Here is a 15,445-nt window from a genome sequence, read left to right on the forward strand (position 1 = left end):
TTAAAATTCTTCCTGTGATTTAAATTACATTGGATTGAACCAGTTTGACCACTTCTTTGAAGCACCTTTTCTATCTCTTTGCTAACTCTTCTTCCCCTTTACCAAGCAAAGAAAGTTTTCTCTTCAGATATTTTCATATCATTCTCTTCATCCTCTCCCTAAGTGATTCTACCACTTACACAATTTTGTTGTCATCTTGAAACTGACAACTTTCACATGTATCTCTCTAAACATTATCTGTCCATCTGCCTTCAAATGGACACTTAATATTGTCTCTTCTATTTCTAAAAGGTCAATTACAAAGCTTCAAATATCTTCACCTTTTATTATAAAATAAAGGCCTGCTGATGATAAAATATAGAAATGGATCAGAAGAGTATAAAATTAAGCATGCAATTTCTTCTCTAATAAACAGATTTTTGTAATTCCAGACAATTTCTATGCATATAAAGAAATGAATATACACAACACATATTTTTACACAAGAGGTGTGCACAGCCATTGGTTTTTAAATTTACTGTACTGCATCTTGGTTTTTAAATTTACTGTAACTTAGATCTCTTTTCATATCAGTATATTTAAATTGGTCTCATTTTTTAAAATTCCACTATATAAATGTACCCTAATTCATTTAACAAACTGTGCCCTGATAGACATTAAGGTTGCTACCAGTTTTTCACTATTACAATAATGCAATGAACATCCTTGTATGGGTATTTTTTATCAGTGTATCTGGGGCTAACTTCTGAGAATGGAAATTGTTGCATCAAACTGTATGTATAGATTTTTGTTATTGTCAAATTACCTTCCTAAAACATTCTACCAACTTGCACTTCCACTTTTGGTCAAGACGATGATTTCATATTTTTCTACTTCCTCTCCAATAATGGGTATTATCCAATTTTTTGTTATCAAATTCTAATCTGATTGGTGAAATAGTTTTCTCTTTTTTTTGTTGTTATTGTTATTTATATATCCAAATTTTTTAAGTAGATTTCATGCCCACTGAAGAGCCCAACTCAGGACTTGAACTCAACCACCCTGAAATCAAGACCTGAGCTGAGGCCAAGAGTCAGAGATGCTTAACCACCTGAGCCACTCAGGGAGTCCCTATATATTCAGTTCTCACTAAAGTTGGGCGTCTGTTTTTCGGCCTATTAATTTTGTAGAATTGTCAAATTCTACAAAAAAAGAAATTAGGGGTTTCATTATCATAAGGCGTCTTTCTGTAAAAAACAAGGTATATCTTTATATTGATTCATGTTTTCTTCATGTTCCTTATGAAATCTTTAATATTTTTATCATGCAGGTTCTATACATTTCTGTTCTGCTTCATGACGAGGTAGTTTACATTTATGCTCACTACTACAAACTATTAGATTTATTTTATTATATTTCCTAGTTGATAATTATTTAGATTACCCATTTATATTTCTTTCATTATAATCCCTAACTCAAATTATTTACATTACTGAATTTTATTAATTAGGTGCTCGGCCCACTTAATAAATTTTCAAGTTGTTTGCAGTATATTTTTAACTGATATTCTTGGAATTCTCATGTGAATGAGAATTTATGATACATGAATAATCATAATTTTAAGTTGTATCCAATATTTTTATTTGACCATTCATTCCAGAAATAAGTCATATAATAGTGGGATCCTTTTCCTGAATTAAAAAAAATGTGCTTACCATTTTGACACTGAGCAGAGTGGTAGATTTTTGGATAATATATAATTTTTATCAAATTAGTGACTGTTTTATTTCTTCATATTCATTCTTTCATTTAAAAAGAAGTGATGAATTAAATGAAGCTTTTTAAAGCATTTGTAGAAGCTTTTTTTTTTTTTAATTTGAGCTATTACAATGGTTAGACACTGCCATAGGTCTGTCTAATATTGAACTACCTTATAGCTCTAGGGAGACTTTCAACCAGTCACAATTTTTTAACCTGCTCCCCAAATCCATTTGTCAATATATCATTTCCAACTTCAGCAATTGTATTAATGAATAAGATTGTTCCCTTTGGTTTGTTATTATTGTTGCTTTTTGTTTTTGTTGTCTTTGTCTGATTTATTTTCAGAATTATATCTTTATAATCTGCCAATGACTAACGTTATAGATGAAAATCTCTTAGTTCTATTTCCCCTGCCTTTTTTCCCTTAGAGCATGCTATGCTATTTTGATTTGATTAAAAAAGGTTCTTGACAATGACTGAATTTTCATGACAAATATTCTTTATGATATTTAATTATTGTTTTTTTAATTATGTCAATTAAACTATATTTCATCAAAAATTTATAACGCTATTCCTAATTTTTTGTTTTGTATACACTGGTGGTAAAACTATTTATAAAAATAGACATCAGGGGCACTGGGTGGCTTACTCAGCACAACTTCAGCTCAGGTCATGATCTCGTGATTCGTGACTTCGGCCCTGTTTCAGGCTCTGTGCTGACAGCTTGGAGTCTGGAGCCTGCTTTGGATCCTGTCTCTCCCTCTCTTCTGCCCTTCCCTCACTCATGCGTTGTCTTTCTCTCTCTCCCTCTCTCTCTCTCTCTCTCTCTCAAAAAAATAAATAAAATAAAATAAAATAAAACAAAATAAAACAAAACATTTAAAAAAATAGACATTAAAAACACTATAATTTCTAGGGTTAAAATGCCCAAATCAAAATTTTTCAATTGTCCCATAAAAAAGTTCTTTATTGCTAATCATTATCATTGAACATTCTATGATTCAGAACAAAGAATCAAAAATTATGTTTAGTTTATGTCGCCTTATAATCTGATACAAGCCAGCATTATATTTTGTATATCATAACTGACATTTTTAAAGGTTCCAGGCCATTTTATTATAGAACATTCCCACACTGACATTTTTCTGATTGGTTTCTCATTTAATGATTCAGGTTAAATATGTTGGACAAGAATACTATATAGGTGACATTATATATAGTTTTTATAGCATCATGCAAGGAGGCACACATTGTCAGTTTGTCCCATTACTGGAAATGATTAATTTGATCAGTTGGTGAAATGGTTTGATATTTTGAGATCATGTAAATGCCCAGTTTCCCAACAAATTTCCATTCAACAGTATTAACATTCATTGATGATCTTCACCTGAATCAGTTATTATTTTGCTGGGTACACTATTAAAATAATCTAATTCTACTTTATCCCCCCTATAGTTATTAGCTGGCAATCTTTCTAAAGAAGAACTTACTGTCCACCCCACTACCCTTTTGAGGAACGCTATGGGCTCACGTATTCTTTTTTATTCAGAGCTCATTTGTAGCATTATTCTTTTTGATCCTTTTTGCATCAAACGCACAAACTATGGTTACATAGCAGAGGACTTTGTTATTAGTAGATATATATAGTCATGGTATTGTGTCATGATATACACAACTTACTTCCAAATTATTCAAAGCATATAAATACACAAACTATACAAAATATGCCTTCCAAAATGTATGTGTATATGAACAGAGAGCTAATGTGAAAAAAGCATTAGCAGATTTCAAATTTGGATGAAGGTTGAATTTTTTTAAACAGAAAAGGAACAGAACAAGACAGACAAAATGTTAAAAACTGCTTAGTTCTTACATCAAAATGTCAGGTTCCTTTTTCTTCCATTTCACCTAATATGAGAAGGAAGTGTTTCCCTCCAGTCCCCATCACCCTATTGCTTCACCATCATCCAACCTGTCTGCTGGTTTATTTTACTTTTGTCACACTTCTATATCCTTTTCCTTTCCTACTGAAACCAAACTATTTCAGGTTCATCACTTAAACTATTATGGTGGCCTCCAAATTCATCTTTCTCTGGTGTCTCTTCTCTATCCATTCCAACAGTTCCAGGACAAATTCCCAAAGCAGGTATGACTTTGGTCCATACCTTGCTCAAAGCCCACAGTAGTTCTTTGCCATAGAAGATCATCCAAATACCTGAGCGGGGCATTTAAAGTCTTCCACATTCTGTTAACACATCAGCCCTGCTACCTCTCACAAATAGTCCACATAGGTCCAATTTTATTCCATTTTGGCCGGAAAAATGCATGTTCCCCTCTACTTTCTTTCCCAACTACGTCTCCATTTGTTGAGAATGTATTCAACCGAAAATTTCAAATTATACCTCTTCCATGACGAGTTCTCCAATTCCCTTAATGTAGAAATTATCTCCTTTTTTTCAGGGCTCATAAAATGCTACAGACCTTTCCTACAGCACATACATTAATGTGTCTCGTCATAGAGACAAGACAAGCCCCATCACTCCTTTTGAGATCCAGTCAAAGTTATAGCCTTCTTAAAGATAGAAAGTTCTATTACCTATTTTCATCTCTCCTGACAGCCAGCATAGCACCTAGTAGGCCTCGAGAAATATTGGTAGAATTGAATTTTGAAAACTACAGTCACCAAAAGTTTCTGAAAATGACAAAGTAAACTTTTAATGTACTCATAGACTGTATACACACCCCTAAATGGAAAATACTCTAGACAAATTTCAATCAGTATATTATCCTGAAACATATTAATACCACTCTCATCAAAAGCAGGATCTTCAAAAATGAAAAGCAATGGTGGAAAATGTTAAGAATGTGCAGAGTGACTGAACTTTGTTTACACCAAAAATAATAAATAACCTGGAGACATAAATTTGCTGCCAAGGGGTTCCAATATGAAGACATTTTTATCTAGAAGGAAATATGAATTTATGAGAGTTTTTTAAAAGAGGTGTGACATAAAGAGAACAATGTTTCAGAAACACTATTCTGGAAAATGAATGCATTATGTATTAAAAGGGCAAGTGCAGACATACCATTAGAAGTGTGGCACAGAATGCCACGTGAAGAGGGCCTTGAGAGGGCCTACAGCAGAAATGAAGACAGAAAGCCAACATTGAATCAAAAGGAGATATAAATTTGAAAATATAACATGAACTGAAAAGAAGAAATCAAGAATTTTAAAAATCAACTTTAGGGGCGCCTGGGTGGCTCAGTCGGTTAGGCATCCGACTTCGGCTCAGGTCATGATCTCACAGTCCGTGAGTTCGAGCCCCACGTCGGGCTCTGTGCTGACAGCTCAGAGTCTGGAGCCCACTTCAGATTCTGTGTCTCCCTCTCTCTGACCCTCCCCCGTTCATGCTCTTCTCTATCTCAAAAATAAATAAAAATTAAAAAAAAATAAATAATAAAATAAAAAAATAAATAAAAATCAACTTTATTATGTCATACAGGTGTAGTCTTTAACATTGTAAGATTTCTCCAACATCATCTCCAACAAAACAGGGCTAAGGGTTCCCAATGTACCCCATGTTTGTTTCTATTTAGCAAGTCGGGGGAAAATCTGTTGTCTTTCCCATTCCAGCTAGCCTGGAGCCATGTGAGGGCAAGAACCATGGGATATTCATCTTTGTAACCCCAGTTCCTAGTATAGTCAAAGCATGTAGTAGAAAAAAAAAAAAAAAAATATATATATATATATATATATATGCGTGTGTGTGTATATATGTGTGCGTGTGTATATATGCATGTGTGTGTGTGCGTGTGTGTGTGTGTGTGTCGTAGAACTGTACTGATGATAATTTACTGTAAGTAAAATGAAGGACTGAACTTGCACATGAAACCCAGTCCACAGGGGTGGTAGCCAATATATACAGGTATGTGAGTAAGAAAGCCTTCCAGAAGAGAGTAACAATAGTTCTATTTCAGTATGTTTGCAGCTACAGAGTAACCTCTGTAAGGCAAAGTTCAAAATGATTTTGAATGTTCCACAATGCCTAGCATAGCAATGAAAATGAAGTGGATGCACAATTAAAATTATTTTTTTAATTTTTTAATAATAGCTTAGTCTTTAACCACTGTTATTTTATAATAAAATATTTAAGTTTTAAGATACATCCCAAGGACCTCAAAATCATCTGATAGTTTTTTCCCTGTTCATGAACATTTTTTCTATATAGAGAAAAATATGTTAAGATGTGATGCTATCAAATTCTTATTCTAGAATTGACTAGAAAAAAATAAAATTAAGATTTTCCTTAAATCTGGTTTAAAAGAAAGGCAGAAGAGTTGGGCCATAGATTATTCTAGGCAATTAAACAGTCTTTCTGAAAACATAAAACTAAAAATATATTTCTATTATAAAGATGTATCTTTTCCTCGGTGATTAACTGCATTAAAGTTGGTGGTTACTTCCAGTCAGGATTTCTGCTCATACACTTTGAATCAACTTTGTGGATTCTCCTAAGACAACTAATTTATTAATGAGTCATATTTTGTATTACAAATTATAATTTGTTCACCTAGTGCAGGGGTCAGAAAACTTGTGTAAAAAGTCAGATAAGTAGTTATTTTCGGGTTTGCAGGCCACTCTGTCCTAACTACTCAACTCTGCTGCAACAGAGGAAAAGTAGCCACAGACAATACATAAGCAAGTAAGCAATTTTTTTCAATAAAATAAGAAAAAAGGCAGTGGGACCAATTTGGCCCATGGCTATAATTTGTCAACACCTACTTCAAACCATTATTTTAAATGTCACTATGAAAATTTTCAAATATACAGAAAATCAAAGAGAAAACCATATACTATTATTTAGATTTAACAATTAACATTTTGCCACATTCACCCTATGTTATTGCTAAATTACCGTAAGGAAAAAAAAAATTTTTTTTAACATTTATTTATTTTTGGGACAGAGAGAGACAGAGCATGAACGGGGGAGGGGCAGAGAGAGAGGGAGACACAGAATCGGAAGCAGGCTCCAGGCTCTGAGCCATCAGCCCAGAGCCTGATGCGGGGCTCGAACTCACGGACCGCAAGATCGTGACCTGAGCTGAAGTCGGACGCTTAACCGACTGAGCCACCCAGGCGCCCCTAAGTTTATGTATTCGTTTTGTGTGCGAGAAAGAGAGAGTGCACAAGCTGTGGAGGGGCAGAGAGAGAGGGAGAGAAAATCCCAATCAGGCTCTGCACTGATAGCGTGGAGCCCAACTCGGGGCTGGAACTCACGAACCATGAGATCATGACCTCAGGCGAAATCCAGGGTTAGACACTTAACCGACTGTGCCACCTAGGCACCTGTACCATAAGGAAAATTTTTGTCACCAGTTTTGCCCATGCATAATTTAGCAGTGTCTTTAAAAATAAAGACATATTACTACATAACCTAATAAAATGTATAATAATTCCCTGTCTATATTTAAATTTTGCCAAATATCTCCAAAGTTATTTCTATAGCTGTTTTGTTCAAATCAGGGATCTAATGAAGGGTCAGACATTATATTTGGTTGTTACATATTAAAAGAAAAGTATCTTTTAATCTAAACAGCAGCCTCCAAGGGCACCTGGGTGGCTCAGTCAGTTAAGCATCCGACTCTTGGTTTCAGCTCAGGGCATGATCTCACAGTTCGTGGGTTCAAGCCCCACGTCAGGCTCTGTGCTGACAGTGCCAAGCCTGCTTGGGATTCTATGTCTTCCTCTTTCTCTGTTGCACGCTTTTTCTCTTAAAAACAAATAGCTTTAAAAAAAAAATAATAGCATGGGGCGCCTGGGTGGCGCAGTCGGTTAAGCGTCCGGCTTCAGCCAGGTCACGATCTCGCGGTCCATGAGTTCGAGCCCCGCGTCAGGCTCTGGGCTGATGGCTCAGAGCCTGGAGCCTGTTTCCGATTCTGTGTCTCCCTCTCTCTCTGCCCCTCCCCCGTTCATACTCTGTCTCTCTCTGTCCCAAAAAATAAATAAACGTTTAAAAAAAAAAAAAAGAAAAAGAAAAAAAAAATAATAATAGCAGCCTCCATCCCCCCAGACTTTCGTGTGACTTACTGAGAAATACTGTGATTTTAAAAAATGTGAACAAGATCTGAAATCAATACATCTCAAAGGAACATTAATATAGAGAAAAATACAAACATTTTTGTTTATAGTATCCTTAATATAGTTACCTCAATTTCTCTATTTTTAAGATTTATTTTATTTCCCTTATTTTTTTAAACAATTTGTGGAGCTGATTAGGGTAATTTGACACATATATGAAAGCAGAGTTCCACATATGACATCAAAGCATATTTCATAGGGTTTCTCTGAAATATATGAATCCATGCTATGGGTATTAGGTATATGAAGAGGGATAGAATGGTCAGTTACTTTAATTAGGCTTAAGACATTCTAGATTCATAGAATCCATCACCTTTAGTGAAAGATGCTGATTATTTTGTCTTTCAAGAAGACAAACTGTGAACAAATATACAAAGTAGGCACTTAAGAAGACATTCTAGAGTTTGCAGTGCCTCATGAGAGAGAGGAAAATCCCTTCCCAGGAGAACTTTGATCCCTGTCAGAAAAATCTGTCAGCTTCTCAGGGAAATTCCAAATACAGAAATTACCCCAAATTTCATGAAATTTCTAGAAACAAGAACTGTTGGTATATATGTGGTAACTCCCACACTAACCAATATTCTGATAGAAACAGGGTCTGGTGAGACCAGAAACCAACTTGTGTAGCAATGTTATGTGACAGTGTGATATGAAATCACAGATAAAGTGGCTGGAAGAAATAATTGAGAAAATGTGAATATAGAAATGGGAGGGGTTTGTGTTGACTGTGTTTTAGAGTATCTTAACTCATTGTCATCAAGAAATAGGATCACTAAGGAGGAAAAGGGACTGGGTAAACTCACATAACAAGAGTTCATAAAGGAAAGGGAAGCAAAAGGCATTAAATGGAAACTCAGAAAGCTAGAAGTCTCCCATATGAGAAAAGGAATATAGCAGATTTAATTAAAGGGAGTTAAATTTCTAAAGAACAAGCATTAAGGCTTAGGACGAGACAGAAGATAATAAAAGCAATGATGCTCTCACCTCTCTACACTGTGCAATATGTTAACCACTGGCCACATGTGGTTATTTAAACTTAAATTAGCTATTAAATGAAGTTAAAAATTCAGTCATATTAGCTACATCTCAAATGCTCAGTAGCCACAGATGGTTAGTGACTACTGCACTGGATAGCACAGATAGAGAACACTTCCTTCCATGTTTCAGAAAGTTCTATTAGACAACACCGTTCTAAGGAGATGAAGATAGTAGGAAAGAGGAAAAGGCAGGAATGTGAAGTGAAGAAGGAGGAATGATGATTCATAAACTCCCTTTCCTACTTGTGCTTAATGTCACTCGTTCTCATGGGACAGTCAGGATAGCCGCTGCTCTGCAACATTAAGGTTCTGTCACACCTCCTCTCCAGAGAGCTGCTGGAGAGATCGCTGCCGACAAAGGCTCTAGGTGCCTGGGACTCTGGGAGGAGGGCTTTGAGTTAGGGGTGGAGCCAGGGTTGGGCCTGGGGAAAGGGCATTCAATGGATGAAGAGGGCCTGTGCATAGCCTAGCACCATGCCCAAAATTCAAGGTGGATAAAACATTCACTTGCCACTGGAAAGGTGAAAGAGAAGATCCTCTCTCTCAACTCTGGTGCTCAGTGAGTTTTCAGTCATTCACAGTCATACAATCCTACTACTAATATCTTGCTCAGACTAAGCCATAGATCAACACTCACATTCTATCTTACTCCCCTAAGAGAAATTTGGCCTGAGACTATTCCTCTTATTTCATTTATTCATAACGATCAATTCTTATCATTAGCATTCTTATTCACTGAAACTACATACAGGCATTGCATTTCCTTCTCTCTAAGCTCCATGAGGAATGGCATGAAATTTCAAACCACCATTGAGGGACCTTCTTTGCCACACATCTGTAGTGAAATGACTGCATTTGGTAGAGCCTCGGACCCTCAGAGATATCCTCTCTGAGATACGCTTTGTGTCTTTTTGACCATAATCAACATCTTCTCAGCTGGATCTCTTGTTCCATCCACACTGCCATTTCAAGATTTCCCACCACTCACGATATGTATGCTATACACTGCCAGGTGAAGAGAGCATAACCCAAGAACACTTTCAGTGTTGCCCTGTGAGAGTCACTATTTTCATAAATTCCAGGGCTGCCTTCAGTCTCCCATTTGCATGTGTGGGCAGCCATTTCTTCAGTGTATTCCCCATGTTCTAATTGGCTCGCTATCCAGATTCTTGGCTCTGTGCTTGGGACTCGTCATTGACTTTTCACCCACCTCACCTGCAGAGCAGCTCTCTCTGGATTTTCATTAGCATTTCAGGCAGTGATCTTCATTTGTAAAACTATTGACAAGATTTTAATTGGTGGTCTTGGTTTTTACATTTAATCTGGCTTAGAGATATTTTAAATTTTGTTTTGCTACATTTGATAAGGGCAGAACCTTAAAAAGGGAAAAGTACTTGAGGAGAGAAGACACTCGCTTAGAGAGAAAAGAGAGGCTTCCTGGACTCCAGCTGTCTGCTTAAAGGGAACTGTGACATATGCAGAGGACCTTGTAACAGTAAGTATCATAGTTTTGCTTGTTTGGATTAACACTTTTTAAAAAAATCCTCACTCTTAACATCAGCAAATTTTCTGTTTCTTTTACAATAGCTTAAAAAAATGACTGAATATTTTCTAACATCCACTGAAATGGAAAGTTTATGATTTTTGACTCTGACCTGAAGGTTCTTACTATTATTAGTCTGAACCTGATAATCCTTTTTGAATAATATCAGCATCCAGACTACACTTGCCTGTTTAAGAGAGAAGCTTAAACAGCTTATAAATAAAGCACAGGGAAAGCCCCTATCAAGTGTATAACTCTCCATATGTCTGATCATTTTAGATGCTTGACACTGAAAACCTTCATTAAAGAAGTGAATCTTCCAGCCCCACAGAGAGTTGCCTTTCAACTGGAAGAAGGGTGTGTCCCTAAGCTTTTACCTGGGAGCAATGATGATCTTGTCAAGCATTTCAGTGAGACCAGCCCAAGTTTTTAGGGTGGGGATCTAGACTGGTTATACGTACCTTCAGTTCTTCTCCCAGAGAAGGCAGAAACACCTCAAAGCCTGCATGTAAGAACATCTACTGAGAAATTATTTTAATCAGACACCAGCTGAGTGGGGGAAAGAAAAAGAACAGAGAAGAACAAACAAAACTCCCTTGGTCTTGGATGTAAGAGAACCCAGCTGCAATGGACTGGCACTTTGTTAGAACAGCTGCAGTGCTGTTCATTTTTCTGGTAAGTGGATTCTGTTAAAAAAAACCCTCATAATCATGCTCATTGTGAACAAGTGAGAACTTTTTTAGAAAGTGTTATTTAGTGTTATTTCTAACCTAAACCCATTAAAAGTTTATGTTAATGACAAGGTGATTTTATGAACTAGATTTTTAAATAGTGTTTCTCTCCTTAATTGAAGACTCGAGCATTAATGCATCAGTGTCAACTCACCCTATCACATCTCTGATACTGAAGTCAGTGCTAAGTCATGCCGGGAAAATACTGAATTTGGGGAAGTCTCATCGCTGCTTGATAGCATTTGGTTGTTCAAATTCCTTTTTGCAGGGGGGCTCTTAAGCTAATATCACAGGTGTGTCCTGATTTTTACCCTAAACATTTTTCCATTCTTTGGGTAACTCTGCTGGCAAATTCACTATAAAAATAGGATACATATAAATTAAAAAGCATAGCAATTTGTGACTGGCCTCACAATCCAAACTGTCTCATTGGTTCCAGATATGTTTGGGATTCATATCACTAATATCAAAAGCCCCACACTGCTAAGCTATGATTTATTTAAAACATTTTTTAATGTCAAAACCATGACAATATGGGAGATTTGTAAATGATATAATAAGTGAAGGAATAGCTATAATTAAGGAGTGAGTATAATTATTATGATACTGGTTCTTACTACTGGAAAATCAGCAATGACTGTGATATGAAAGTTGTGTTTGATGGTCAGACAAATGTAATGAGATGTTTTATCACCGTCTCCCTTACACATCATTAATTTTCTCTTTTTAGAGATAATAAAGATAACACTGAGCTGCTGCATCCAATTTCACTTCTGTTGGGAATTTTAAAATCAAAGTCTTTCTCACAGGAAGGTTAATGTTACCCAAAGAGGCAAGTGCCAGGCAAATCACCCTCCAATTTGGCAGCATATAGTCCTGTGGGTCATATTTGTTTCTACTTGCTTAAGTTTTGAACTGGATTCTTGGGTTTCTACAATAACAAGTCAGACCTTTGATTCAAACATGCTGGTTGGTCTGAATTCAGTTTATTAAGTAAAAACAGTCATAGCAGTGGATTTGTTACGAATAAGCATCAATAAGCTGGTAGCTTTAGTTCCAAGCTGCCTTTCAAAGACTAGCCCTATTCCATGGAATTTTTAATGGATCTTTAGGATCAGTTAATATAATTTGGGGTGAGTAAGGATTAATGAGCACTTGTATAGGAGCATCTGTGTATTGCTCCAGTGATAAAAATCAAATGTTTTTATTTTTTGTTTATTTTTAAATTTTTGCTGGCGACTATTCATTTTTGAGAGACAGCGTGAGTGGGGGAGGGGCAGAGAGAGAGAGGGAGGCACAGAATCTGAAACAGGCTCCAGGCTCTGAGCTGTCAGCACAGAGCCCAATGTGGGGCTCAAACTCATGAACTCCGAGATCATGACCTGAGCCGAACTAAAATGCTTAACTGACTGATCCACTCAGGCGCCCCTCAAATATTTTTATTTTTAATTTCATTTAAATCTGGTCCATTAAGGCCTATTACAGTTTAATTTGATTAGTTTATTCAGATGCTTATGTGCTTTCATTTAATGCATAATATACCTTATTTCTTTATTTTTATGATTATTTCTAATTAATTACATCCTATGAAACTGCTTTAAACAGTCATTGTCTAATTAGTCATTCTTCAGTAAAATGTATCATTTTATCAAAATCATGTATCCTCATTGACCTTTCTTCTTTGTAGAGACGTTTCTGGACATTTGTGCTTTATTTTCTGAATTTGGATAGTTTTGTTTTTTTCTTTGTGGATTGTTTGTTTGTTGCTATATTTTACCTTGGAATCAGTCACAAATTTCTCATTTGTCTTATGAGACGTATTTCTCAAAGAACTTACTGCACAATGAATTAAAACATTTCTTTTTCCTGTTATTGTAACTTTTCTGGCAAAACATTTTGCTTTCTAGGGTTTGAAAAATCATAATTTATTCTTACTGCAGATTTTACCAGATGATCTGGATAAATATCCTTTGTAGTTATACAATCTATTTCTGCTACAAAATACTTTTTTTCCCCCTGAAAATTAACTACCTTGATAGCAAATTCTTCTATTTAGCTTATGGCTAGCCTCACCATGAATGTATGCTCTCACCGGAAAAAAAAAAAAGAAAAAAAAAAGAAAAAAAAAAGAAAGGAAAAAAATCTATGTGAGGTCTTTATTCTTCTCCACTCAAAGTCTAGAATAAGTAAAAATCTACAGTAGAGAGCATACTTAGGCAATTTTAAAAAGCTTTAAGACATTTTTTAATGTTTATTTATTTTTGAGAGAGACAGACTATGAGTGGGGGAGGGGCAGAGAGAGAGGGAGACAGAATCCAAAGCAGGCTCCAGGCTCTGAGCTGTCAGTACAAAGCACAATGCAGGACTCGAACTCACAAACAGAGATCGTGACCCAAGCCGAAGTTGGACGCTTAACCGAATGAGCCACCCAGGTGCCCCAAAACCTTTAAGACGTTTAAACAGGCAATATATTTAATGCAAATCCATTTGTGAGCTGAGCAACCATCTGTTTATGTGTATTTTGCATAGTCTGTTTAATATACCTGAATGTTTTAGACCTTGTTCAGATTAGTGGGTTACATCAGGGAGAAGAAAGCTGATGAATCTGCTCTTACAACAAGCAAGACTGCCACACCACTATTCCATTATTTAGACAAGCCGCCTAGACAGGCAATGGCTTATACCTGCTAACATTCTGCAAGCCAAAGAAATGCTATTGACCCCTCATTTATTGTTCTTTCTTTTCTGTTTCCATGAAGTTAGTGCATTGTTGGGGGAGGGGAGGGGAAGGTATATGGAATATATTCTAGGCTAGAGAACAATGTTGCCTGTGTACCAAATACAAGAGATCTCTGTGAATGGTTGTGACAATAAGAAAATGTATGGCAGGGCCACTGTAGGAAAGTAAAATAGAACCAGTAGACTTTCTATAGTTCTAATGATTTCTGAAAATTACTTGCAACTTTGCCAGATTCAATTAGTCAACACAAATCAATACAAATCTCAAGGTGTCAAATTCTATAGAGGCAAAACTTCTGCAACTCACACTCAAAGAACAAGTAAGCCTATCTTTATCAATTACCAAGAATAACCCAATTTGCACAGCTTATAATACCAGCCTGGCTGCTGCTCTTTCCATGGTCACTATTTCCTTTCAAAAGAAAACCTCTGACCACCTGATAACCCTGCTCCACAATGTGAACTTAGCTGAAATCATTTGGAATATAAGCAGGAGTTTTTCAGAGTATTTCTCAGCACAGGCTAAAATACACAGAAAACAATACATATTTTATTACATAGTTCATCAACTTATTTGAACTGGACATCTTCAATTCCTGTAATTGTGTTCACTGATGCATAAAACAAGAGAGGGATTAACAAACTAGTACAGACCAAACAGAAGACAAGCAAAAGAGAGGATTCTTCATGCTTTCTTGTGCATATAGTGATTTACAGTGATATATATTATAGATAATTGTACATCAGTAAAATATTTTATAGAAAATGGAAATATTTCTGTTCACCTGCTCAGTAAGATTTACAAATTCTATTTAAGAAAATAATTTCCATTTACACAGTGTTCTTGACTGTGGATTTAGGATCAGAGTCTTCTTGCACCTTTGTGAAAACAGGGACTACAAATTTATCATCATTTAATTAGTTTGAGTTGCCAAAGAAGATAAACATTTTGCCATGCCTGATTTAGGTAACAGAAGAACCTGAAGCACCGAGAATGCCGTCTCAATAAATTTGAAGGTTTGGCCCGCAAGGGACAAGATCCACCTATTTAATAAGTCTTATGAATATAGAAAAAAAAAACACTCTTGTGTATACCCAGAGTACTTAGTTTCTGATAACTCTGTCCACTCTACATTCTTCAAGGACATTGGTGCTGAGTATTCCCATGTCCAAACATGCATTGCCTAACGAAAAGGCAGAAAGTATGCTCATCACTGTAGTTATTTATTATGCTTCCATCAGTGAGGGAACGCCCTTGCAGAGTGCTGGGACAGGCCACTCTTGTTGGTTATGCTTGCTATGCAAATTCCTTTAATGGATTTAGGCAGGTCGAATTAGTTTAAGTGCCATTGGCTGCTGATTTATATTCTCAGTTGGTCTACGAGAATAGGGTGCAGCCTTTTATACTTGCCTAATGAAAAACCACATCTCCACAAATTAATGGCTGCCTGTTGCTCATAAAACTACTTGACTGTAAGTTATTTGAGGGCAGATCCTGTGTCTGATTTACTTTTGG

General features: G+C 36.1%; 2 protein-coding genes across 4 annotated transcripts in view; one reads left to right on the top strand and one right to left on the bottom strand.

Annotated features, from left to right (window-relative positions):
• The window catches only part of DSC1 (desmocollin 1), a 357,277-nt gene that overhangs the window by 166,080 nt on the left and 175,752 nt on the right, over positions 1 to 15,445 (bottom strand). The window lies entirely within an intron of this gene.
• The window catches only part of DSG1 (desmoglein 1), a 34,932-nt gene continuing 30,573 nt past the window's right edge, over positions 11,087 to 15,445 (top strand). Inside the window, exon 1 of the mRNA XM_047828392.1 lies at positions 11,087 to 11,134. Within this exon, the coding sequence (XP_047684348.1) occupies positions 11,087 to 11,134 (48 nt within the window). The remainder of the gene's footprint in view (positions 11,135 to 15,445) is intronic.

Source organism: Prionailurus viverrinus, chromosome D3, assembly GCF_022837055.1.
Source record: "Prionailurus viverrinus isolate Anna chromosome D3, UM_Priviv_1.0, whole genome shotgun sequence".
Lineage (NCBI taxonomy): Eukaryota > Metazoa > Chordata > Mammalia > Carnivora > Felidae > Prionailurus > Prionailurus viverrinus.